Source organism: Hippichthys cyanospilos, chromosome 3 (genome assembly GCF_059441005.1).
Source record: "Hippichthys cyanospilos isolate Australia breed blue-spotted pipefish chromosome 3, RoL_Hcya_1.0, whole genome shotgun sequence".
Lineage (NCBI taxonomy): Eukaryota > Metazoa > Chordata > Actinopteri > Syngnathiformes > Syngnathidae > Hippichthys > Hippichthys cyanospilos.
This window is the reverse complement of record NC_142371.1, coordinates 23,874,038-23,901,847: the sequence shown is the minus strand read 5'-3', so window position 1 is coordinate 23,901,847 and position 27,810 is coordinate 23,874,038. Positions and strand designations below refer to the sequence as shown.

General features: G+C 36.7%; 1 protein-coding gene across 3 annotated transcripts in view; it reads left to right on the top strand.

The window, feature by feature from the left end:
- znf385d (zinc finger protein 385D) overlaps positions 1–26,068 on the top strand; it is a 61,753-nt gene extending 35,685 nt beyond the window's left edge. The window contains exons 3-8 of one of the 3 annotated variants that reach the window (XM_088411850.1): positions 6,923–7,039; positions 9,351–9,471; positions 16,631–16,945; positions 18,578–18,765; positions 21,689–21,781; positions 25,440–26,068. In XM_088411850.1, coding sequence (XP_088267976.1) covers positions 6,923–7,039; positions 9,351–9,471; positions 16,631–16,945; positions 18,578–18,765; positions 21,689–21,781; positions 25,440–25,673 — 1,068 coding nt within the window. In that variant the 3' untranslated portion in view covers positions 25,674–26,068. Of the gene's footprint in view, positions 1–6,922; positions 7,040–9,350; positions 9,472–16,630; positions 16,946–18,577; positions 18,766–21,688; positions 21,782–22,980; positions 24,297–25,436 lie in introns of those variants that run through there. The other 2 variants (XM_088411849.1, XM_088411851.1) reach the window with 2 other exon arrangements.
- Positions 26,069–27,810: the final 1,742 nt, after the last annotated feature.

Below are 27,810 nucleotides of genomic sequence, written 5' to 3'. Positions count from 1 at the left end.
GAAAACTTTATTATTTATTATTATTATTATTATTATTATTATTACTACTACTATTTTAAAAGACGAGATTCTCTTCCATGGCACTGAAAGAGTACCATGAGATCAATTATTTTTATTTTATTGTTTTTAAGGCATTTTGTTTTTGGGCATTAAACTCTTTTAATTAACTGTTGGCTAAAAAAGAGCAAGCCAAAGAGTTATTGTTGCTAAAAGGAACACAGAGATTCAATTAAAAATGAATCATCATCATTTATTCTGTCAACTTTTGGCTTCTTGAGATCAATCATGTTTTAGAATCTTGGCCAGTGAGTCCAATGTGAAGTTTTAGCGCAATTAAATTTGTTTTATTGATTTATGTTCTTCTTTCCAAGAGTGATATAATTATCTTTATTTTTAAATTTCTTAAACTCAGAATAATTTTGGATGCTCCACAACCTTATTTAGTTACTTACTAGGTTTAGAATACTTCTATATATATATATATATATATATATATATATATATATATATATATATATATATATATATATATATATATATATATATATATGTATAAATGGATGCCAAGATTTCATGTCTTTTTCTGAACGTTTTTCCTTTGTGTGTTCAAGGACATGGATTTTTCTCCCTCCCTCTCATTACTGTGTTTGATATTCATGATGGAATATTACAGCAAGACAAATGGTTTAATCTAGCTTTTTATTGAACGCTGTCACCGGCGAGACGCCCCCATCCTTCGTCTCGCCTCACGAGGAGAGCCGCTCCGGCCTTGTGATAGTATGATAGATTAGAAATTACCCTAAAAGGGAATTTTGCAAAAAAAACACGATCGAAGTCCATCCAGCAGGCCAATAGATGAGGATTTATAAGCCTTACCTGACGTTGCACTTTAGCAGCAAGCATGCCGGTAAACTCCAAGTTCAATTTTCAAAAGCTGCGCTTTCATTTTTTATTTTTTTTTGGCCGATAAACGTCAGCAAGGAAGTAGGTGTAATATCCCAGTTGTCAATCATAACGACACGTACACATGACGGAGGCCGCTGCAAGTTTGATATTCCCTGGCGAAGTCTGCAGGTAAGCATTTCAAATGGCAGGGAATGAATATGTCCTAAAAATGCTGGCTTGTTTTTCTGACCTACACCCTGGGGAGCTGTTTGGGGTTTCAAGCAAGACTCACGATTGAAAATAAGGCTTTCAAAGTTTCGCTGGATATCACATTAGAGTTTGAGGACAAGATTAGGGTTTCAAATAGGGCATTATGTATGAATGTATGTATATATATATATATATATATATATATATATATATATATATATATATATATATATATATATATATATATATATATTTTTTTTTTTTTTTTTTCAAAAGGAGACAGAAGAAAACCCTATCAAAGTATTTTTAAGTCATTTTAAATTTGAAATACTATTTTACTCACCACCAGGGCTCACTCTCCACTAGTAAACGCATTCAGGCCTGTTACTATTGTGTTGGTGCAGTACTCTAATGCCATCCGTGTGGTAAATATCTGACGTCACAACCTGCAGTTTATAGTCTGATGCAGGGTTAGGGTTAGGGATACAAAGCAAAAATAGATTTTCTTTTCAATTTTTATTGTTGCTGTTTATAATCTGCTGCCGCTTATAATATCACAAAATTGTGTTTGAGTTACAAGTTAGGTAGGGGTTCAAGCAGAATTCTGATATATACTGTATGTTAAATGACCGTTTTTCTATTTTGTGTGTCTTTATTTTGACCGACTGACCCATTGCCACTTGATACTGCATGGCTTTTACTTTTTGCTTTCAGTATACTTTGCTGTTATTGTCAAAAGTGGGACGTTTCTATTGTGGGCCTACTTGGGAGGCGCTGAGCTCGTGCGTTATCTCACTGCCGTCAGTTCACACCGGCGCCGTGATTTACAGTCTGCGCAAGAAGCCAAAGTCACGTCAGCGCGAAAGCCAACAATAGCCCAGAGCAACCGCCGTTCGTTCGGCCCAGTGAGGAGGACCAGGTGCCAACGGCGCTCGCGGTGCTTCAAGTTTAGGTTTTCAGTCACCATTAGGCTTTTTAAAACAGTTTTTTCAAGCGAATATTAGGGTTTCAATGTAGCATTTCAACTTTCTGTACTAAAAGAGATGTGATGAAAATGGCGATTGGGTAAAACTGATGCAGTCCTCATACCTGAATTTACTTAAAATAGTTGACCCAGGCCATACTAAATTAACCCGCTCCGCAGTTGGGATCACAAGGCGAAATCGTCATATGGCGGGCAATAGAAACCTATGCTAATTAGCTAATACATGCAAAACCCCCGGTAAAAACAACAAAATTATATATATATATATATATATATATATATATATATATGTTTTACATTCTAGTATCATGACACCTACCAATAGCAGGCCAGCATCTTAGTGATGCGTTGCAGCGCAGGCAGTTTGACGCAAACAGAAAATAATAGCAATTACCTAAAAACACCTGAAGAGGGAAGCAACAACATATACACAGGCAACCCCACAGGTCATGACAGTTGTTGATGCCGTTAAGCGGGAAAATGCTGTAAAGAAGGGGGCGAAAAAACATAGTACTCCACTTCGTAACATAAAAAAGAATGTAAGCTAAGGACGCTGTAATAAGGGGTCCACTGTAACTTCTCAACAGCCAATCAAATCAATGAGATTCAATCAGTCTTCAACATTTGTTGAAAAGTATAGTTAGAAGCCTTTAACTCATTCAATCCCAAAAACTTCTTTTTTTTTTTTTTAATATTCAGTCTCAGGTAGTTATTTTTTTTCCACTTTTTTGGCTAAAGAAGTTCTAAAAATCGCCAGTAGAAATAAATTAAGAACTAAATTTATCACTTTAGGTAATTAAGTCCTATTATAATCAATTACCTTTGCAATTTAGTACCTAATCGATTACTGATTGATTTTGAAGTTTTAGAGTAATCAATTACTCTAGTTAACTGATCAATTACTACTGGTACTTAAGGTACTAAAGAAATCCTTATTTTAGCTAATTCAGTAAAAAAGTAACCAATTACTTTCGGACCTAAAGAACTAAAGTAATTAGGTAGTAAAGTCTTAAAATAATAATAATAATAATAATTTCCCTTTAGATCAAAGTGTGATTGTCAGGATGGTAACCGGCCAAATGATCAAAGTTACTGTTGATAAACAAGAGCAGAAATCAAACACTCTTTATTTATTTCCTGTGCTTTGAGATTTCATTGATTGCCGGCAGTTCAGCCGTAAATGTCACGTCATTGATTTGAAAAGATCACCGTGAGTTTTTGTCTTTTCTGGCAGTCCCCGCGCACGCAAGTCAGACATCTTCAGATTTTGCCGTCACTGGGTTGTCACATGACGTGCGCCAAATGAGCTCGCCGTCCACATTCTGTTGTTTCTCCCCTGACGAGACAAGCCCAGAGAGAGAAATGTCTTGACTGTCACAAAAATGTAAAAATATTGCCCATTGCCCTAAGATCTATGCTAATTTCTTGGTGAAGCCTTCCTGCTGCATTATAATTACTGCATTTTTATTTGAGTAAATCATTCCTACTGCATCATAAGTAGAGTGAAACATATTTCTTTGTAGCATCAGCGAATTATATGATATAATAATTATATTACATAATTGGAATTAACCGTATCTACTTGATCGCAACTGGAGCAAGTCGAATTTGAGTATTTTTTTTTCTACCACATAGTTCCAGGTGTACTGAATCTACTTTTGAAAGAGGAGTGAATTTTACCCCATTGTGTAGTACCTGCAGTATATTATAGTGTAATTCTGTCACATTCTATTTACTGTAACTGTAAATGGAGTAAATGTAATTATTAAATGTATTTGAACTGTAAGTACACTGAAATATCTCATCGCACCTTGAGTGAATTATATCACATTACAACATAACGGCAGTGTACCACATGGTAATTTGTGTGAAATACACCTACTGTATCATTAGTAGGACCACAGCTATCGATTAATTTCGTGTTTGTGTATCTTTCTGAGAATTCTTTGGAATTCTGATTAAAATACACATATGAAAATTATAATAAAAATAATTATAAATGAATAAAATAAAAATAATACAAATAAAAATGTTGTAAATACAAATAAAAAAGGCATTCTGATAAAAAGAAAAAAAAAAATATATATATATATATATATATATATATATATATATATATATATATATATATATATATATATATATATATATATACAATTTTGCTTGGTTGAAGAACAATCACAAATACAGAAGACAATAAAACACATTTCCAATTAATAATAAATTAGCAATGGATTATTTTGTTCGCCATTTGGTTTGTTAAAAGTGATCAGGTGGGGTGGCAACTGTGTCAGGTGACTTGTTTAAAAAGTAATCTCATGATTCTCTCCTACCTCTATTGGGCAGTTGAGTGCTGCTAGCCACTAAGGCTGCTAGCATCTAGCGCTGCCCGCTACTGCTAGCTCTGTTAGCCGCTAATGTTGGAGCTACTGCTAAGCACTGGCAACAGCAACTGAATAATACACTGTCAGTAAAATTCTGTCATTTTAAGCATTCCTAAATTGAATCATTTGCGTTTGAACATTTCGGGACGTCGTAGTGTTCGTAACAGTGATGAGTCAAGTCAGTCATTACGCCACAAAACTCCGATAAGACTTGTATAACAATTTATCGTAATTTAAACAAATCGTCTTGATCCCATCAGTTCTGGTGAACCACATATGTCGCTTTGTAATTTGAGTAGTTTTTTAGTGCGTCATAATTACAGTGAAACATATTTCTTTTCAACTTTGTCATAATTCCAGTCTCTCTCATCGTAATTGCCGCACATCACACCTACTGCATCCTAAATCGAGTGAGTTATATTTCATCACGGCTGTAGTGAATTGTGTTGTGTCGCCTTGTAATTACAGAGCAATATCGTTGGAGCAAAAAGGAAAAAAAAAAAGACCTGCGCATTGTAATCAGCGTGACATATGGATTCACAATTGAGGTTCAGTGTGTTTTATCTCGTCGTAATGAGAGTATATCATATTGTGATTGAAGTAAATGCTATTATTTTGTACCGGTTGTGCATTGTGTCATAGCGTAAGTGGTGTGAATGACATCACATCCCAAACGTTTTTTGTGCCGGAAGCATCGTGGACGTAGATGATTGACAGTCATAAGTGGGATGCGGGCAGCGCATCTCTTCCTTGAGCATGATGAACGCGGCGTCCTATCGCGCTGGAAGTGATTGTGCAGACACCGCGGAGGAGCGAGTATTATGGGATGTTGTCGTGTGGGCGTTCGCATTATATGAGCTCGCCGCTTCATTTAGTCCCAGTCACGGCTTTCGCTAACCCTCGGGTGAGCCGCCGCATGCAGCTCGGTGGGTGGCTGATGCAGAGCCAAAACATTTGAGATTCCTGAATGCGCCGTGGGGTTAGGGTGCCAAGACGTGGTTAGAGTTTTAATAAAGGTTAGGGTTTTTGACAAGGGTAAACGATTTTACAGAAGCAAATTTGTGGGGGTATTCAAAATCATTTTTTTCAGACTGATACAATACAAGTCCTCATGCTTGAGTTCTCCCGAATATAGATACCGCAGAATTGCATCAACTACTGGCAAGGAAGAAATATTCAATGGCGAATTGTGTTTTAAGTATCGGTAGCTGGTATCAGCATCCTTCGCGTGCACTCAATATGTTGAAAATGGCTTGAAAAGGTCAGCGGTAGTGATCAGGGTTTTCAACTACAGCTTTAAAGTAATGTTTCCAACCAGGGTTAGGGTTTCGATTCAGAATTAGGGTTTTAAATGAGGGTGTTGTGACAGCCTAAACTTAGGTTTATAGTGGTTTGCATTTCGAAGTTACGTGTCAAGACAGAGTTGAGGTTTCAAATTAGGGTGTGTAGTACTTTATACTACACTTTCAGGATTCAAATTAAGGTTTGGGATTTAAGTTCATGTTTCAAGACTGGGTTCATGATTCAAATTAGTATTTCAAACCAGCATTAGCTTGTCAAAAATCTGGGTGTTAGAGTTTTAATTCGTGTCTTTGATTTTAAGCAAGGATCAGAGTTTTTTCTATTAAAGCATTAGGGTTCAAATTTAGATTCAAGTCAGGGTTGCGGTTCCAAGCAGGATTTTGGTACTAAACTACATTTAAAAGTAGTGTTTCCTGCTTTGGTTAGGATTCCAATATGGCATTAGGTTGTTAAATTTGTGTGATTAGAAGAAGATTAGAGTTTTAAGTTACACTTAGAGCCTTAAAACAGCCTGTGTTCAGCCTTGAACATAAAAAAAAAGACAAAACTTGACACACATTCATCTTAAAAAAAATGCAATAGATCAGTCATCGCGCGTGAGTGAAACATCATCGAATAGTCTGTCAAAGAAGAAGATTGACAGGTTGTCATCAACCGAAGGACGAAAGATGTTTCCTTGAGTCGGTCCTGATGTTGCACTTTTGAACATAGTGAAAGAAAAGCACAAAAAATAAAAAGCCGACATGTTCGCAGGCCAGCGCGTGTTTCTAACAGCAGGTCATCCTGCTCTGTCACAGCCCAGATGTTTTTCACTGGCGCTGCCTTTCCGCAGCTCCGCTTTCCCAGCATGCCGAGCTGCCAGCGCACGCCGCCAACTCTGTGTGTCATCACCCTCACACACACTCACGCACACACACAGCAGCCCTCCCCTCCCCTCCCCTCGCAAAGTTTTGGGCGAGAGCTGCAAGTCTGAATCCCATTGTGTAACACTGATGCCAATAGAATCTGCTCTTCACTCGTGAATAATGCTACAAGTGCGCATAACGCTAACGTTGCCGGCTTCTCCCGTTACTTCATTTGGATCAAACATGAAATCAGAATTGACAAAAATGTAGCTTGTGTGCAACGTAACTTAATACACTACGTCCTTTTGCAGATGGACCCTGTTCAGAAGGCCGTCCTCCAGCACACGCTGGGCCTCACGCCCACTGCCGCTGCCGCCAAGAGGAGGCACGTCTCCTGCGGCGTCTGTCGACTGAGGTTCAACTCGCAGGTACACCTGGTAGGGCTCAGAGGCTGAAAATAGAATCCTTAAGCGTCCACGATGGGAGAGTATGGGATAATATCACTTTTAGGGAGGAAAAAAAAAGAGAACAAGAATCTCATTGGCACAGTTCTCCAAATAAGAGGCTTGCTATTGGCTTTGTTTTTCACTTCTAACTCATGTTTGCTATAAAACTGAGAGATGAACCAAGAGAGAATCAAACATTGTGTATTTAAACGCTAAAAATATTCAACCAAAACCGTCTGATTTCTTCAAACAAACGTTTGCTAGCTCAATGCAAACATACATTGCCTTGGAAATTTGCTGATTTTTGTACTGTACTCTTGTACTGTTTTAGTGCTCTACTGACTAAAACTACTTAAATCAATGCAAGGGGGGCTTCAAAACTGAGTTTGAAACACAAGACAAACATCTCTTAACAATGAATGTTTAAACATCAAAATAGTCAATCAAACTATGTACTTTTGTCTAACCATAATCTGCTATCTTAATGCTAACACATAATTAAGCTAATTCTTGGTGTCAGTGAATTAAGTCCATCATGCAAGGTGAGGGGCTACAAAAGAGACACATAAAACAAACACATTTATGCATTGCGTATTTAAACACCAAAAATATTGAATCAAACCATATACTTTTGTCCAATCAAAACCTGCTAGCTTAATGCACACATACTATGTAAAACGCCATAGATAAATTCATGGAAATTACCATGGATATTACGGTAATTCTAAACCTTCCAAAAACTTTCATTTCAACACACATCCTGCGTTAATGCATAGAAAAAGAACTCGAAATTGGGACTTGCAGAAGAGCGTTAAAAATGTTTTACGCTGTACTAAATATTCAACATTAAATGTATTGTATGTGTTGCTGCTTACACAGCAGTTCCATCTGCACAAATTATACAGCCTCTTTTAAAATGTATAGGATCAAGTCGGATTAATGCAATTCCAATGTTTTATTGATCGGGAAACACACACTCACACACGCAATATGCAATAAATATTTGAAAAAAAAGTCTCTTTTTGTTTAATGTGCGCAAATAAATGAAGGCTTCTTGTTGCCGTGGCAACAGGGGGTCTTAAGGCCACATTTATCCCCATGGGGGGGTTCTGGCCAAACTTTCTGAGCATAAATTAGCCATACAATGTACATGTTTTTTTTTCCTTTTTTTTTCTCAAAAGAAAGGTGAACATGCTTCTTCATATTACATGGTGGCCTTCCTGACCGCAGAACCTTTATTATGCATGCAAGATTTGAGCAGTCAACTACTCTTTTACTGCAGTAAAAATGAAATAAAAATAGAAAATAATAGAATAGAATGCGTACATTTTAATTGTAGAGCTGGCATTCAATGAAATCGGGTGCACTGCTCCTCCAGATGCATATTGAGTACATTTGAACAATAAAGACAGTAGAGCATGGGTGTCAAACATAACGCTCGTGGGCTGGATATGGCCTACATAGAGGTTTAACCCGGCCCAACTGATTATACATATATATATATATATATATATATATATATATATATATATATATATATATATATATATATATATATATATATATATATATATATATATATATATATATATATGGTGCATCCAGTAAAATTTTTCATAGAGTTGTCGCTAATTGTTAAGTTATTATCTACCAAATATCATAGAATCAAAAGAGTTCTTTCACAGTGCATTTTTCGTGTTTTTTTTTCACAGCTCTCTGCTCTTTCTCAACTCTTGCTTTTGTGAGCCCTGTAGTGCTGACCAGAGAACAACAGTTTGAAAGCTTGATGAACAGGATGACTTGTGTTTCCATGTTCTTGAGCCTTTCTTTCATAAATGAGTCATGACATAATGAATTCTTTACAATATTTTTATTACAGGGCTAAAAACACCCTAATAGATCTCAGCGTGTTGCGCTTAGACGATTTATTAGCACGGCCTTAGAGTTGGGGAGGAAAAATGTCAGAATGTTAACAAAAATGACAAGAGATTGGCATTAGTGACTGAAAAGTAATCAAATAAATCTCCATTTTCCATGTGAATAAGTCACTCGTTGGCTCATAAAAGCAAGAAAAATGTAGTCTGAAAGGAGTCAGTGAATCACAGTGTAAGATGTGTTCAAAATTGGCAGAGGGAAAATCAAACATTAGCGCCTTGTGGCCTGGGCTAATTAGCTCTAAGCTGCTTCGCGCGCCTCTTCGGTTGTCCATGCGCTGGAAGGCTTTTTTCATGTATCATTTCATCCCGGTCCCCGGACTCGATCCAGCCTGCTGTTCTGTTTGTTCTCTTGGCAGAACCAAGCGTTGGCCCACTACAAGGGCACCAAGCACGCCAGGAAGCTGAAAGCCCTAGACGCTCCCAAAAGCAAGCTTAAAGGAACGTCGCTCGCCAAGGAGCCCAAAGCAGACAGGAAAGGTTGGTGGAAAGCTCCTCCTGTTTTTTTGTGATGTCACACCTTCTCATTTTAGCTAACGTGGTGTGTGTCCGCTGCGGCGGTTTGTAATCCTAAGATTTCAGACAAGAACGATGACAAGTCACTTTTCGCACCCCAAAAATGTGACTGTGGTGTAAGCAGACATGTTTCGAGGAATGTAACAAAACCAACAACCAACTGGCCAAAAATGCAACTTGGGTGCCACGTAAATGGCATAATCAAACTTTTAATTCACATAACTGGCTTGTAATTTTTGCTCTAATCAGATGGCTTGCAGCATCATTTGCGTGTAAGCTAATATGACTCACATGTAACATAACTCTTAATTGGCTTGTAACAACAGAACCTATTTATAATTTTAGCTAACCCGTACCAAAATGTGCATGCAACATAACACTTACATTCACGTGTAACATGACAGACAAACCTTGTGAAAAAACTTTTCATTTTTGTAACATAATACATATTCCCACAGCGTAACTTTAAGGCAATGCAAGTCTTTATTCATGTCTCACGTAACTCTCGTGTAATATTTCATGGCATGTAATGTACCTCGCAACTTATATGTCACTCACGTGTAACTTAACTGTGTTATGCAACTTGCGTATCACAAAGTCTGCATGCTACCTATCTATTAACATATGTTTTAAAGCTAGCATGGATCATCGCACGTAGCTGGTGAGTACTGAGTAACAAACCGAAACTTGTGTGTAATTTAACTAGCTTGTAATAGGATTTCCATACGATGTAACAGAACTCACAATGTAACACAACTTGCATATAATTGAGCTTACTTGTAACGTAGCTTTAGTTTTCCATAATTGACGTGCACCCTAACTTCATTTGTTTGTAATGTACCGAGCATGTATTGTACATCTTAACTGGTTTGTAATAACACAATTTGTGGGTAATTTAGCTAGCTTGTATCATAAATTCCATGTGATGTAACACCACTCACTAAAATTTGACTTCCTTGTAACATAATGTTTGGGTCATTAATTTATGTGTAACATAACTTTTCATTTAGTGTAGTTTAGCTAGCTTGTAATACCACTTACATTTTACTTAATACAACTCGCATATAATTTAGCTTACTTGCTATGTAATACGTTGGGACATATAACTCATGTATAACTGCAGTGTATCGTAACAATTAACTGACATGTAACATAACACAATGTGTGTGTATTATAGCTAGCTAGCTTGTAACATACAATAATTTGCATGTGATTTAACACAACTCCCACAAATCTAGCTGATTTGTAACATAACCCTTGTGACACAGAACTGACGCCTAACTTAATTCATATTTGCATGTAACGTAGCTAGCATGTATAGTAACTTAACAGTTCAGTATTATAATACAACACCTGTGTAATCTAGTTAGCGATACAATTTGCGCATAACTTGGCTTTCTTGTAAGGTAACTTAGTGAGGGGTCTTGTTTAGCTAACCCCTCTAACTGCACATGGAATAATTAGCTTATTCATCTTTGATATTTGTCCGGAGGCAGACAAGCACTTTATTGATCCAACTTTTGCTCGCGTGTTTTTCCGTCGCTGCAACAACCCGACGACGCTGCCAGTTGGGTGCTGAAATCCATTGATCTCAGCCAGATGTCAGACAAAAACAAAAACACTCCAAAAAACAATAACATCACCATTCCTGCCGGATAACCGACTTAAAGCTGCGACTCAGAGCATCTGAGAGGAATCAAGGAAAGTTTTGATATATAATCGCTGTTGTTTATCACGTGAGGCAATGGCAGAGCTCCAAACGACCTTCAGTGACCTCTGACTCACTGGTACAGGTCCAAACGTAACTTCTGTCCATGTTACACAACTTGCATGGTGTCTGTAACAAACTGGCCTGTTACGTGACAGCTTCCATATTACTTCAGAATCTTCTGTGTGATGCGTGACATAAATGACACACACAAACTTCTTGTTGCAATATCGCAAACCCGTCACGCACAAAGCGGCGCCGCGCCGACCTTCCTGGCCGCGGTGGCGCTCATTAATCATCCTGAAAGACACCTGCGCATTCCTAGCGCCGCCTGGCTCCTCTTTACCCACAATGCACTGGTGGCACCTGCTAATGAATATTAATACACGAGAAGAAATTGTCCACTGAGCAGATGCCAATATCTTTTATGATAATATTGTAATTTAAACATTTTTTTTTTCTTTGGGAAATATGGCCAGGAACAGCTCATTTACTTGGTGTAACCAAGGCAGTTAATATCTCTATGATATGATTCTGAAATAATGTGAAATAAAAACACTTCGTGCATGGATGTAAGGCTGAATGTTTAATGGAGGAATCATTACTAACTTTTTACTTCCTCCATTAACTTAACGCGAGTGAGGACTAATGGACAGCTGGACTCGATTTGTGTGTGTGAGTGTGTGTGTGTATTTAGGTTAAGTGGTTGATGAAAAGTATTCTGATGTTTCATGTTGCTGCTACTCAAGTACTCATTAGCAAGAGGAAAGGCAGGACAACTCTGAGCCTTAATCCTAGACAACTTCCTCATTTTTTAAAATATGAATAAATATTTGTCCACTGAAAAATATTAAACATAAAGCATCCTGTTTGTGGATTACTGTAGACAAAAATAATGAACTTAATTATTAATAAATATTTGTCCACAGAAAAATATTCAACATAAAGCGTCCAGTTTTGGGATTACAGTAAAGATCTGTTCACAAAAATAAATCATTAACTTATTTATTAATGAACGTTTGTCCTCAAAAAAATAATCAACATAAAGTGTCAGACCTGTTCTTAAAATGAAATAATTATGAATAAATATTTGACCACAGAAAAATACTCAATGTAAAGTGTCCTCTTTTGGGATCATAATAGAGATGCGTTTACAAAAATAAATCATTAACGTGACAGGTAACGAGCGGTGGCACATGACGAGCTGAGGTGAACCATTCGAGCATGGGGGAGAATCTGGCTTTTTACAATAATGACATTTAATAACCAACTGAACATTAAATTTGTTTTAAGAACTTATATTTTCCTGAAACAATTAATTAATTCAATTTTTTTTTTTTTTTAAGAATTTTTGCATGCTTGTTTGTTTTATTTAAAATCTCGAGTACCCCCATTTGAGAACCACCGGATTAGAAAAACAACCCGGCACTTTTGGAACTCTGTTCAAACATAATCCCGAAAAAGTTTTCCTCCTGTCCAGTCTCGGTCCATCAATCTCCATCTCCTTTCATCCCTGGCGTTCTCGGCAGCGGCGTCCCATCGGAGAAGACTTCGCAAAGCGCTCTGACTTTGCAATACAAAGTAGCTGCGGCTCATTTGCCTGCTCCGGGATGAAATTGGAATCAGAAACAGACAACAACAAAAAAGCGTAGGACTGTGACAAAACGTTAAGATGCCAAAGATTGAACCGAGCGCCCGCCCGTGTAAGAAGCTTATCGATATTCCGGGAAGGGAGGGGGGGGGCACCGGGGGGATCGGGGGCTTTTAAGTCGAGACGGCGTGTAATGAGAGGCCCGGCCCTTTAATGAAAAGCTTTTCATCCGGCTTCCTTCACAAAGCTAATCACATCTCAGGGGGGACACGTGCCATGGCGCTGGAAGGATGATGGTGAAGAACGCAAGAAGAAAAGACTTGAGCCTTCCCGCCATGCTCTCCTTTGTCGCCTTGGCCTAATTCCCTCGCTCCTTGCTCAGTTACGCTCCTTAAGCGCTTCTCCTTTTTCCTGCAATATTTGATGCCTTTTTTCCTCCTATCTTTAACACGATTCTTGTTAATGGAGACTTGATTTCTTTTCTCACGTCATATGGATGTATAAAACCATTATATTATAATACTATAATTGTCATAATAGTTAGAACGGTAGAAAGTATCTTTTTCTAGTACTGTAATTTAGTATTTTCTTTTATTGCACATTTTGTAACACTTTTAATAATGTTCTGTTATAGAGCTCATTCAGTTGATTTTTTTTGTACTGTTGCATTTTTGCTGTTTTTTTAATTAAAACAGTTTAGTTTTTTTCTTGTTCAATCATAACTTTACATGGGGAATTTTGACTTTTGTCACTTTTTGGTGAAATGCTATTTGTCATTTTTCATTCTTGAAATATTTTGTCAATTCTAATGAATTTGGGCTTTTGCAGATTTTCCCTTTTTTGCTATATGAATTTTTTTCTTGTTAATTTTAGATCTTCTTCATAAACTGTTGCTTTTGTGTGATATTTTTGCATTTAACTGACATTTTTTTTATTTCTAACCATAGGTAAATGTAGCTACGGAAAATGGATGAATAGATTGATTTTGTTCTTGTAATATTTCACTCTATTATTTTTACTTTATCTTTCTTCTTTTGTTGAAGTTTGTAATTCCTTTCTTTCTTTTGTAATTTCTTCTTTAGTTATGTAATTTCTTGTCCAATTTCATTTTTTTCTTTTTAGAATATCATAACCATTTCCTTACAAATTTATATTACTCTGGTTTCGATTATTTATCTTTTGTATTTTGTTTTACTTTATTTTGCTCAAAATAAAATATTTCTCGATTCTGATAAATATTAATGGAATAAGATTTTTATGTTTATAATATTAATACAATATTAGTACAATATATTAATTTGATATACTTTCCTCATCATATTCCATTTTTGTTAGGATTCGGAAATTTCTTTTTAACTCATTCAATGCCAGGGACGTATTTTCAAGTTTTTTAAGAGTCCAGACATTTAATCCCTGATACTTAAGTATCAATTTAATATTTAGGTATCCCTGAAATTAATGTCCTTAATGTACTTAAGTGTTGAGCTCAAGTTAGTATCTGGGATTTAATGTCTGGACTCTTAAAAAACGTGAAAATACATCCTTGGCATTGAATGAGTTAATATGCTTTTACTTTATTTTGCAAAACAATATTTCTCTATTCTGCTAAGATTACTAGTAAATGTTAATGTCATAAAATATGAATGTTTATGATATAATATTATATTAGTTTAATTTATTTTGTCATCATTTGCAATCTTGTCTAGGATTTGGACATTTTTGCTTTTATTATTTTGTGTTTCTTTTCAATTTTTATACTTATTCAATCAAAAGTTGTTGTTTTTTCTTGTTGCAAATGTCTCATAACAGTAGAAATTATTATTGTAAGATTTTTCAATGATCATTAATGTACATTTTTAGATTTTCTGGTCCTGGTTACCAGAGTAAGAAATTGTGTTTTGCAAGGCTCTTTCTTGTTTACGTTAGCCTGCATTCTGTCCATTGACTGGTTTAGCGAATGAGCGTCCTGCGCTCTTATCAGAGCTCTCACCTTGTGGCGTCCTTCTCCTCGTCCTGGTCTAGCTTTAAAGTTGTCTGACTTTTCATTTGACTCATTCCTTTTGCTCCCGTCCGCTGCTTTGAGATGGATGGTGGTCGTTAGCTCCATTAGCGATAGCCCATTGACTCCCCAGTCCACTGGGTCAAGGATACCAAATACGGCGGGCAGGCCAGCGTAGACTAAATTACTTTTGTAGATTCTGACTTTTAATGAGATGGCAAACTTTTTTTTTTTTTTTTTAAAGAAAAATAACAAACATTACTATAATGCTAATAGTAAGCCAGTCTATGGCGTTCTGCATTGTGAGTTAGCATTGTTTTTTGAGGCAGGATTTTGAATTCTTGCGGTCAAATGCTTTTTGGTCATTTTGAAAACCTTTTTGTGAGCGAATATGTTCTTTCAATGGCCAAATATTACTTTGCTTCAGGCCCCCTAGAATTGCTTTTTGTTATCAACTTCTCAATAAATATTTTTAAGCCTGTGTAAGTGGAGTAAATTCGAGATGTGGCCCACGGTAATGAATTGTTGAACCTTATGAATTTACGACTATTACCTCCAGGCACTCTGAAATAAAATCGGAAAAAAAAGAAAAACATCAATCATCCAAATTGCAAACGTACGTATCATGTCACATTTTGTTATCTCGCTTGCGTTCAAGTGAATGTGGCAGGAAACATGATGATTGTAATAAACCCTCATTTCCACTTTGTGTCATCTGGTCGATTTGTTTTTGAAACAGCGAAGCCGCGAACATAGCGAAGTTTTTTTTTTTTTTTCTTCTAGTAACTGTCAAAACTGAATATTAGTCATGTGAGGGGGCTTTGGATTATTATTCTGGCCTGTGTACGCGCGCTGCATTTGGTTCCTTTATGTCCGCTCGATGAAATTCCTCCATTATTTTTAACTTGAAAACCAACTTGTCATGTTTCATTGGAATAAGAGAAATGACACTGACTGAATTGCAACCACTTCACTATTGATTTTCTCTTCTTCTTCCCACTCTTGACTTGTTTTTATTGTTATTCTGGCACTTGCTGGTATTGATTGATAAAATATGATTGATTGATCACTTTCATTCTTAGCTACTGACCGTGGATGACAAGCCAGGAGGTGACCGTTTGTCACCCTAATAGGAGACAAAATTCCCAAATAGGAGACAAAATTTTCAAATGTACCCCTTTTTACCTATTTCAATCAGCAACATGAAATTTGGTAGGCATGTCTATCATAAGCAAACCCACAAAAAGGTCTCAAGAAGCCATGCTTTAAAACACACAGGAAGACTGCCATCTTGGTTTTATGAGGGGAAAGTAACGAAACAAAACTCGGGACAGAAACCAAACTCTTGAGTCTAACTGATGAGTCATGAATAAATTCACTAGTTAATAGAAAAGAAAATGTGATGAACTCAAATTGTTTTTCATTAATAACCCAATTTATTTCACAGACAAGTCAGACAAGGACCCACGGGGGTCCGCGAACCCCACTTTTGAGAACCGCTGCTTTAAAAGACACATGATGAGCGCCATCTTGGTTTGAAGCAGCCAATTAAGCATCAATTTGGCCATTTTCAGGTTCTAATTCAGCTCCTAAAGTCAGTTTACCTTAGCAACATTTGGTAAAGATGACTTTGATCGTTATTTCTTCGAAAAGTCTCAATATTTTTTGTTGATTTGAAAATTCACCCTGCAACTTAAGTTTCCCAAGGCAAATAAAATTAAGTAGACATGTCAAAGACCAACTGGCAGCAAAGTTTGGACGACTTGCCGTAATATGCAAAAATCTCCATCCATCATCAGCTTTAATGCCGATGATGTGTCTCCAGATGTGGTCCCTAGCACAGCGCCCCCGCCGCTGTCCCCCGTGCTCCGACTGGCAGCCCCCTCAGAGTCCGCTGCAACCCGCGAGACGCCGGAGGACTTGGCCGGAACCCCGTCGTCCGTCCCGGACGTCCCGGAGACAACCTCGGAGGCAGAACTCAACTCCCCCTCAGAACCGGAACCGCAACCGGACCCTGACAAAGACCCCGAGAAGGACACCGAATTGGAAACGGAGGACGAGAAGGCTCGGCGTCTGCTCTACTGCTCACTCTGCAAGGTGGCCGTCAACTCGGCATCGCAGCTGGAGGCTCACAATAGCGGTAGGAGATTCGAATACAGTGCTTCTTCTGTCTTCTTCTGTCCCAAAAATAGATTTCGTTTATTTGTGTCTTTCAGAGGTCAGAGGACATTTCACGTCCGAACCGTCAAAAAACATAATCAAATAAATAATCCAGATAGAAAATACAAATAACTATACTTTCAGGGCAAACGTACTGTATTTTTCGGACTATAAATCGCAACATTTTCCGTATGATTTGAGCCCTGTGTCTTATAGTCCAGTGCGGCTTATCTGTGGGGTTTTATTTATTTATTTATTTTCGGCTAGTCACCAGGAGGCAGTCCACCAGTAATGTATATCTATTCAAAGTGTCGATTTGTGGAACAACTATGAAATAGAACTGAAAAGATGTGAATCAATGGCAGTGCTCAAAAGAGTTTTAAAAATATATTAAAAATTGTATAAGTTTGTGACATGTAAATGTAATTTACAGTATATGGATGACTGTATGTATAAATGATGTGCAATGTGTATATGTTCACTAAAATAATCTATCAATTAAACAAAGGGAAACATAAGAAGATGCTATCAAAATATTGATTTTGAGTTTGAACTGCTATTTAACACTCTGAATTTTTCTGTTCTGTTCTGTTGTTATGTTGAAAATATCCATAATCCATCCATCCATGTTCTATAAATATGTTGGGACTAAACAAGCAGGCGTGTTCAGTCTGTTAAAGAGAGAATGTTGATGTTGACGGGCAATTATGCAACATGCATGCAACCCTTTTTTAGCATGGCAGATTAAAAGGAAAGCAGTGAATCACAACTGACATCATCAAACAGTTTAAAAAAAACCCCAAAACAAAACAGAAAAAAAAGAATTGAACAAAGTGATGTCCTCTCCTCTTTTTCAAATTTTTATAAAATAGTTAGCCTGCTTTGAATGTCTCACTCTAGCCCATGCAACTCTGTTAAGCATATGATCAGAATGATGAAAAAAAAATGTGTGTATACTGTATATATATATATATATATATATATATATATATATATATATATATATATATATATATATATATATATATATATATATATGTATGCTAACGTTAGCATAGATTTGCAATCCTGTCACCAAATCATGTAATAAAAAATTGTAGCATTGATCTGTAAATTGAACCAACTAAAAGTATGATTGTTGGTTATCTATTATTGATGAATATATAGCAGAAAATCAGAGAAAGGCCAAGGTTTACTTTTCAAGAATTTTAAGCCCGAATGTCCTCCAGTTCTGGAATGACCCATTTATTTATTCCAAGATTAAGAGACATGGCAAATGTCTATGCAACCGTGTTATGCATATATTCAGAATAAGACATGTTTTTCTTTTTTATTTACAAAAGTAAACTTGTCCTCTTGGTCAGCAGTAACAGCTAGCTAAACATAGTTTCTACTAGTGAGACAAAGCTAACGTTAGCATAGATTTGCAAGCCTGTTACATTGATTAGAGTAAATATATTATTTAACTAAATAATTTAATAAAAATTGTACCATTGATCTGTTAGCTGAACTAAAAAAGTCTAGGATAGTTGATTACCTGTTATTAATGAAGAAAGTAGAAAGTCAATGTGACACATAGCGTTTTTTTTTTTTTTGGTCTGCCAATGATAAGGTACGAAGCACAAGACCATGCTGGAAGCTCGCAGCGGCGTGGGCTCCATCAAGTCGTTCCCGAGGCCGGGAGTCAAAGGCAAAGTGGCGCCGCCGTCCTCATCCAAGGCGTCCACGGGCCTGCAGAACAAAACGTTTTACTGTGAGACGTGCGATGTGCACGTCAACTCGGAGACCCAGCTGAAGCAGGTGATTTATTATGATTATTTCATGTATTCATTTTCGTCAGGAAGTTTTCTTGCCATACGTTGTATTGGTTAATAATTACGGTTCCTATAGCGCATACGCATATCTAAGGAATAGTTTACAAATTCGTCAAATTGAATGCGGGAGTTTAATGTTGTAAGAAGAGCGGATGTTTGGTGGTTGTCATAATGCGGCGGCTCTGGCTGGTCAGTTGCCATGGCGACGCTCCACTTGCATCGTTATCAGACAGCTTGTCAAAAAAAAGAATAAGCACAACAGGAATCTTTGTCAGTCTTTGGAAATATCAATATTGCGTTGGTCACGTTGCCATGGCAACGCGGGCACACAAGTACAAATGCCAACGACGTAGACAACTCAATCTTCAGAGGGCGCAATGACTTGTCAAAGAATAAAAAGAAGTTAGATTGCTTCAGAAAATGCATGATATGGCTTTGAAAGTCAGGGATATAGAGAGCAAGTCATTTATCATAGTTAATAATAATTGATGAGCTGACAATATTTATAAAGAGTCATTTCTTAAGTAATGAATATGCAAAATATAAATTCACAGTAAGTATTGTAATATAATGTCAGATGCGATATAATAGAAAACATTTATGTAACGTAAATATATAATTCGTTAATGAATAAAATTAAAAAATGAACATTTGTGAAATTAACAAAAAGGAAACATAACATGCAGTAGTATTGGTCATTTATTGCAGAGGACAAGGAATGTATTTCTAGGAGATAAAATATTGTTGTATTTTCTGTTTGCATGAGTTGCTCAACCGGTTGTGTTCAAATATAATCGACTACATACCGTAGCTGCCAACAAGAAAAACAACTTTGGTGTTGTTTATTTTATTCCTTTTTTTAATTGTGCTTACTCGTTCAAACATCTGGTTGAGTTTTTTTTTTTGTCACAATATCAATGGCCTATTTTTTTTCTTTTCCCCAGAGCATTGTTATATGACAATCAAGCTACATTCTCAACACTATATCTTGTTTAGAGTTTTATACTATAAATGCAATCAATCAATGCTAGTTTTATTAGCCCATAAATGACATTTTGCATTGCATCTTCGCATTAAGCTATAATAAATAAAACATGAAAGAGAAAAAAAAAACATTAAAAAAAAGAAGAAAACAATAGAAAGTTCGTGCTTCTGCTTCACAGCAATGGAACACGGCCTTTTCCTGTGCATTGTGGCACTTATGGTATCAGTAAATGCGCGATAAACTTTAAGTATACACAAACTTGTCTCAAGAACCAAAAAAGAAAAAAAAGCACTATCTACCTCGTGTTATAAAACAACGAGAAAACACATAAAAATAAAAGTATTATCAACAGCGGGATTTATTTGGGCTACTAAAATAACATCTCGGTGGCCATTTTGTCACTAAAATCATGTCAAATGGCTCTTTCCTCATAGAAGTGACATCACTAGATGTTAAATGTCATTTTATGCCCCACTTCAGGCTCTCAAATCTTCTTCTTTTTTTTCATTTATTCATTTATTTATTTTTTGCCACGTAAGGCTTGTAAGTTTGTGGCTTTCGTCGGAGCTCACGCTGAGATTTTCCGCCCAGACATGACGCATCAATTTTTCATGCCGGAGAAGAAGAACAGGCAGCCGCAGCAATGTTGTGCGCAAGACCAATCAAAACAGGCGGGGTCTGATTTTTACAAAACAAAAATGGTTGCTCATGTAAACAGATGTGGAGGATGCGCTTGCGCCTGGCAAATTGCCAGGCGGTTAATTATGCAATTTGAAGGAAGATTATATATACATTGATGAATTAGTACGTGATAGTAGATTTTTGTTTTCAAACCGAAAACAGATTGCACTGGTTAATTTGGTGTCTTCCAGTAATGTTTTTTTGAAATGCTAGAAACAAAAAATATCGCAATTGTGTTCAGAAATCAAGTTTTAGAGCTTGTAAATGAGCTTTGATTCACATAAAAGGAATATACCGGTAGTATCTTTTAATGTTTTTTTTTTGTAATATAAAAAAAGTGAGACTAAGATTAAAAAAAAAATAAAAATAAAACTTTGTTTCCACAATCTAACGTGCGAGAAGAAGTGTGATAGTTCTGTGCTAACTGACCATTATTTACAATTGCTTGTAATATACTCAACCTAGACTAAGGACATTCATTCTACTTAAGGACTCTTTTGCTGATCAAAACAGCAGCACTGAGCAAGGCACGTAAAACACTCCCTCAGATGTGCATTCTGATTAGGCTGAGTAAACACCAAGAACATACGATGAGATCAATTCAAATAATATTTGATGTTTGAAAACACATTCGGTTCAAGAAAGACAAACGTGCAGATGTTTAAGTAAACAACATGTCTCCTACATGTCATACATGACGTTGAAGCACTTTGCCGTGTAATTGGTTTTCATTTATCCCTTGTGCAGTATTCTGTCCATTTTTTGGTCATTTTTTTTTCCATGTAATACTCGCAGTAATTTTGTCCATCGGATGGCATTATCATGATATTCAAATGATGGATGTCATTTATAACTGCCTGCCCTACAACTAGAGAAGACGGTTTAATCAACATATATCTAAATTTCATCTGTCACATACACTACAAGTAAAACAAAGTATTGCTGATGTTGAATTCACTAAGAAAAACATCTTTAATCAGGGAATTAAAAACCTTCTATCTTGCATTTCAAGATCAAGAGCCCATCAGAGACAATATGCAAATTGTTGCAAACTGTGTTTTTTGGAGCATTCCCATCATTTGTAGGTCTGTCGGCAAAATACCTGACAGTCTTTCAGTACTGACAAAGTGCCCGCCTCTGCTCACCTGGGTTATTCTCTGTAGCTTTTCCTAAACTTTTGAGTGAGCCCCATTGATTATTAAAGCAATGTAGAAATATTTCCTGTTTTTCTTCTTGTCCTCAGCACATCAGCAGTCGTCGCCATAAAGACAGAGCGGCAGGGAAACCGGCCAAACCCAAATACACTCCTTACAGCAAAGGAGCTGCCAAGCAGACGGTGAGCTACCAATTCACAATTTGTGCTGGTAACACACTCTCAGATCCAGAGGTTCTCAAATGGGGGTACATGAAGGTACTTGTGGGGTTATGTGAAATTTTAACAGGGTTTCAGGTCAGGTCAAACCTAAAAAAATCTGTTGTTAAAAATCTGATATGAATGCGGACAAAAACGTTATATCTTTCTTTTCAAATGAACTCATTACATCCCAAATTTTTTTTTAAGAATTCAGTCATGTAATACTTTGTTTATGTATTGTGTTCTGCTAAACGGTCTTAAAATGGCAGAATTGAGAGCTAAGTAATGAATTACGGTACTAAAATCAGCAATAGATACTCAAAGCAAAGAATTTGATTAGTGCAGGTACTAAAGTAATCAAATTTAGTAAATCAGTACTATGGTAATTGGTTACACTAAGTAATCAATAACGTAATGAATTACTTCAGGTAATAAGTACTAAAATAATCAACTCAGCACTCAAATACTAAAAGTAATCAATAACTTAACTCTTTCAGTGCCATGGATGAGAATTATCTTCATTTAAAATAGTTATATTAGTAATAAATAATAAAATTCTCATCAAATATGTTTTTTTTTATATGAATGGTAGCTGACACCTTTGACTAATGCTTAATCAATATAAGCCAATGGAACAGTGTAGTGATAACTGTGACCATTGGGTGGCAGTGTTTCGGCACTTACAACACAGATATTACCGACATGCAAATCTAAGTAAGGAATGGAAATCAATCTTTCATATACCACACATATTTACATAGAGATCGTACATAGACATAGCACACAATATTCTTTTGATCTTAAAAGATACTCAAGTACTAAAGTAATTGATTACATTAGGAAATACCTGAATTGATTACATTAGTATTTACTTCTCCATTTACGTACCTAAAGTAATTTTTTACTTCAATGAACCGTCATTGATTACTTTATGACATAATTACCTGAAGTATTTGGTTACTTTTGTACATTTTTTCCATCAATTTTAGCTAAACACATGAAACTAAATAAATATGATTTATGAATAATTACCTGGGATGAAAGTCTGGAATCTTAAGCGTAAAAATGTGTATTAAGAATTGAATGAGTTAAGAGCAAACTAGTTAGAACCTTTTTCTTATCCCTAAAACGTGTCATAGGGACTCCTTTTTCACAACTTTGTATTTCTTTTTTGTTGTTAGGTTCTACACGGCGTGCATCGTCGTTAGTGTCGCCATTCTCCGGCAGACAAGCCAGAAATGAAAAAGATAGTGTTACCCCATCTATTTTCAGAGGCAGGGGGGCGGGGGGGGTTGTTGAATAAAATAGGCCTCGAGGTACCACTACTACTGCAGTTCCAAAGTTTAATAAATCAAACATGGATGGCATAGCACTTTGTTTTAAGTCGTTTTTTTTTCCATCTGAAATTGCTTTAATGGAATTGAAAAATGTTTGAGAAGCACTGCTCTAATTTACCGCTCTATTTTGTTGCTTAGTTTTCAATAGGAACCCAGTTGATATCGACCCGAATAAACAAGAGCTGCTTTGTCTCAGTAGCATTAACCAGAACCTACAGTACATAAGGTACTTGTGTATCAAAGCACTTTAGTCGGTGTCAAGTGTTTTACGAGGAGGATTGGCGGACGTTTTTTCAAAGCAAATACTTTGAAATTAGTACTCATTTACGTCACGCTTTGTGAGACTACATTATAAGACTAAAGCGTGAAGAAGAAGAATAAAAGAAAGAAGAAGAAGCCATAAAGCTCCGGAGGGCTGGTTGTTATCAGTTGTGAGGAAAATGTCTCCCTACCCCCCACAAGACATCATTGAGCAAGTTAACGGAGGGGAGCTGGGACTTCGGAGACTTCCTCGTTCCGCCCCCTCCTCGTCCTCCAACAGTGATTGATAAGCCGTGACATGGCGGCGCCGCCAGAGCGCCGCGTTTCCATTATGGATACAGAAGATTAGGCCGGATAACTTTGGTCACCTTTTCACACTATTAGCTTCACTGTGTGCGCGCATGTGTGTGTGAGTGTGTGTGAGGCTGAAACTACAAACATTCACACCAACACCATCCACCATCATTTGAATTTTGTCGCGCGTTATTAAACTTTACTGTCTTCACTAAGACATTTCGGCTTTTCATACAATAGCCCGTCATTTATCGCACGCATGTGATTCGTACTTTGAACAAAATTAACCCTTGTGCATTCATTTTATAAAGACTACTCTCGTGTTTTTTGCACCAACGTGGTACCTGCTTTTGAAGGTGGGATAACATTTTTAATGAATTATTTTTTTACACTTTTTTTCACACATGTATAAAGTTAAACAAATATAGCGTTTTTTTTGTTAACTATATAACTCCCGTAGTTACAATTGTTTACCAAAAATATGGACTTAAATTAAAATAAATATGTTCAGAAGGTAAAAAAAATATTGAGTGTTTACAAGATCAACTACATGAATAAAAGACACAATCTAAGGCTTCATTTGCATAAAAAAAATTTTGCATTAAAAAAAAAAAATATATATATATATATATATATATAAATATATATATATATATATATATATATATATATATATATATATATATATATATATATATATATATATATATAAATATATAGGTGCCACTTGGTCAAAAAGGATGAAACTTACAAATATGCAAAAAAAAAAAAAAAGAAACATTTTATTATGTCGACAAAAGCACACATTGGACTTGTTTCTCTCAAACTCCTCAAATATTTTAAGCCTTTTACGTTTGTATAACCCTGCTAGTTTAAAGACTAAATTGTCCGTGTTTCCAAAATTACATGCTAAAATAATGAAATATACAAAACTACCCTCTGTGTTAACATGCTGCTGCTTGAAGACTGAATTTTCTTCGATGTTGACAAGTACATTTGTTTCATTTGAGTGTTTCAAAAATCCCCTTCAATGGTCTCATGGCAACGTGCAGCGATTCTAATTGACCTGAGAGTTGTTATTTGCAAGCTATACCAAAAGGGATTTAAATACATCTGCATGCATTTGAATAAAATGAAATTTAAAGATTGGCGTACGGATGAAAACAATGCGCTATATCCTTCAAGCTCGTTGTATAAATTCTATTCAATAAGCTTAGCGTACGTGCAAGACCTTGTGGATGTGATCTCAGTCCTCTGCAGAGAAACTTTCCACATTTCCAGCAGTTGAAGATTGCATTGAGGTCTATTCAGGTGACAAATGAAAGGGGAAAAGTTTGGTGTCTGGCCGCCTGCTCATCGTCATCGCCATGGCTTTTTTTTTTTTGGGGGGGGGGGGCTTGTAAAAGGTCTCCGGAGGGATGAACGCCATTCTTCCAGAAACCATTTCCTCTTCTGCACATTGGTGATACTGACGGGCCACATCACCTTCAATCTCAGGGATTGAAGAGTGCTCCTTTTTTCTTATTTGGCAAAATCAAATTACATAAACCAGCCAATCTCTTATGCAAAAAGTGTTATAATAAGGGTTGGTGAAGACTAAATAGTTTTTGCGTACAAGACAGAACTCAGAGGCAGCAAATACAATGAAAACAGCTGGGGCCCCAACATTGAACCCTGTGGAACACCGTCCAAAAACAGAGTGTCAACTCAGGGCGACCAAAGCTGACTTTGTCCTTGTCTTCCAGCAGAACAAATTGAGTTTGGGCAAGGAGCGTCCGTGCCCCCCTCTGGCCGCCCATCTTCTTCCCGCACAGCTCATGGCCGCCGCAGCCGCCGCCCTCGGCAACACGTTTCCACAGCGCTCCGCCCATGCCCCTAACGCCGCCCTCTTCCCGACACCACCCCTCCCCGCCCCCCTGCTACGCCCCGCCCCCGGCCCCATCAGGACCACCCACCCGCAAGTCCTCTTTGCGCCGTACTGACCCCCGATGGGGTGTCATCAGCGGACATGATGTGGCGACCAGTCTATGCATCCAGGATTCATGATTGACAAATGTCGGTCGACTTGTACAGCTAAATGAGGGCAATAATGCAACACACACACACACACACACACATACATGAACTATGCAGTGTCATTACCCGCTCATGTTCCTGTTTGCACTTTAACTTCTGTTGACGTGCACGTTTGATGCTAGACTGTCTTCAATGGTTAGGCTATGTGTCGTTTTATTGGGTTTTTGTATTAGTCCTTTCATATGTATACACTACTCCCAAAAAGATAGTTGGTTTTGGTGTACATTTCCAGGAGCTAAAATGACCTTTACAACTAAACTTTATTTGACTTTTGAACATATATATATATATATATATATATATATATATATATATATATATATATATATATATATATATATATATATATATATATATATATATATATATATATGTGTGTGTGTGCGTGTATGTAGATGTGTGTGTGTGTGTTACCGATTAGTTGTGATTAAAATCAGTTACCGTACTGTTTTTATTCCGTTACATTCCATCTCTGTCGTGTCTGACCTTTCGCATCTTCTGTCACATAATCATTAAAAATCTCAAGGTTGATTATTATAAAAAAGTAGATTTATAATCACATAACAAACCGGAAAAGATGACTCCCATATTACGGAGAAATGACCTTTAGTTTCACCGATTTTGTGAGACTTCTGGAGTCAAATAACAGAGAGGAATAGAAGTACTGTAAAATGTCCTTGGAAATTATTATGCAGATGTCAAACATATTTTGTGAATTTTACCACTCAGCGTCTTGTTGTCGAACAGCAATTTGCCAAAAGAAAAAGGTACAGAAACATTGAACAGACGGTCATTGAAAAGTTAACAAAAAGTCAAATTAAGTCCACCTGCAAAGGTCATTTTAGGGTCATCTTGAAATTTCACAACAAATCCCCCATATCAAAATGTTCTTGTGAGTAGTGTGTGTGAGTGTGGGCGTGTGTGTGTGTGTGTGTGTGTGTGAGTGAGTGTTGTCTGCACCACTGATGCTTTTGTGTGTTATGTGTCAAATGTGTTTAAAATAAGTGTTCATTTGAAATAAAATGAGTCCTAATTTGTTAAATGCGCTTCTCTTGTGGGGATTGAAATCAAGGGACGATTCATTAGGTACACCAAATCCATAGATGCCATTAAATGAAACGAAGTTACTTAAAGATACACCAAAGGAAAAAAAAAACACGTTTGAGACGAAGAATCTAAAATTGTTTGGAACAATTGAATGCCTTAAAATGACTTTGAAACTCTCGTGTCATGTAATCCTTTAAAAAAAAAGGCCTACTGCCATGAAAAGCATATTAATAATCCTCTAAGATTAGTATGTGGAGGAAAACAAATGTAACATTTCTGGGAAGAAGCAATTTAATCTCTCAAAATGACTTTCTAACAAAACAACTTTGTCCAAGCCAAAGTTATTAAATTTCTCACCATGACAAAGACACATTAATTCCCTAATATTTGGACAAAAACTGTCCAACGGATATTCCCGTCCATTTCACAAACTGGCCAGCCTGTCTTTTATCATAAAATAAATAAAAACACACTTTACGCAAAGAAAAAAAGAGTGATTAATCGAGTGTGTATTTTTTTATGTGTGTTTTTGCAAAATACTTAATTATGTCCTGGCATGCGGTTGTGCCTGAATATTCTTAAAACCGTGCTTCTGATTTTTCTGCCGAGAGCCCAAAATAGCTCAGGAGTCAAAAGTTGAACACACAAACACACAAAGTGCATACACAAAGCGTGCACACGCACTTACATATCTGCCCACGCTTGATTGTGCTCACGAGGATTTGGGAGGAGTTGTCGCCCCCTCGTGGTCGTACTCGCGCCTTCCTTGTATAAAAGACTCAATAGTACATTCGAGTGGTCATAGCCGAGATAATTTTGTCAACACTTTGAAACTAACATTTTCCTAATCGCACGTTTACCTATTTCGAGGAGAAAAGATCATTTGTGGTACACGTGTTTTAAGTTCCGAACGTAGTCACGGAATGGAATTACTCTTACCTCAAGGCAAAGCTGCATTTGAGTTAGCAATCTTACCAGTGCAAAAGATATTAGCAT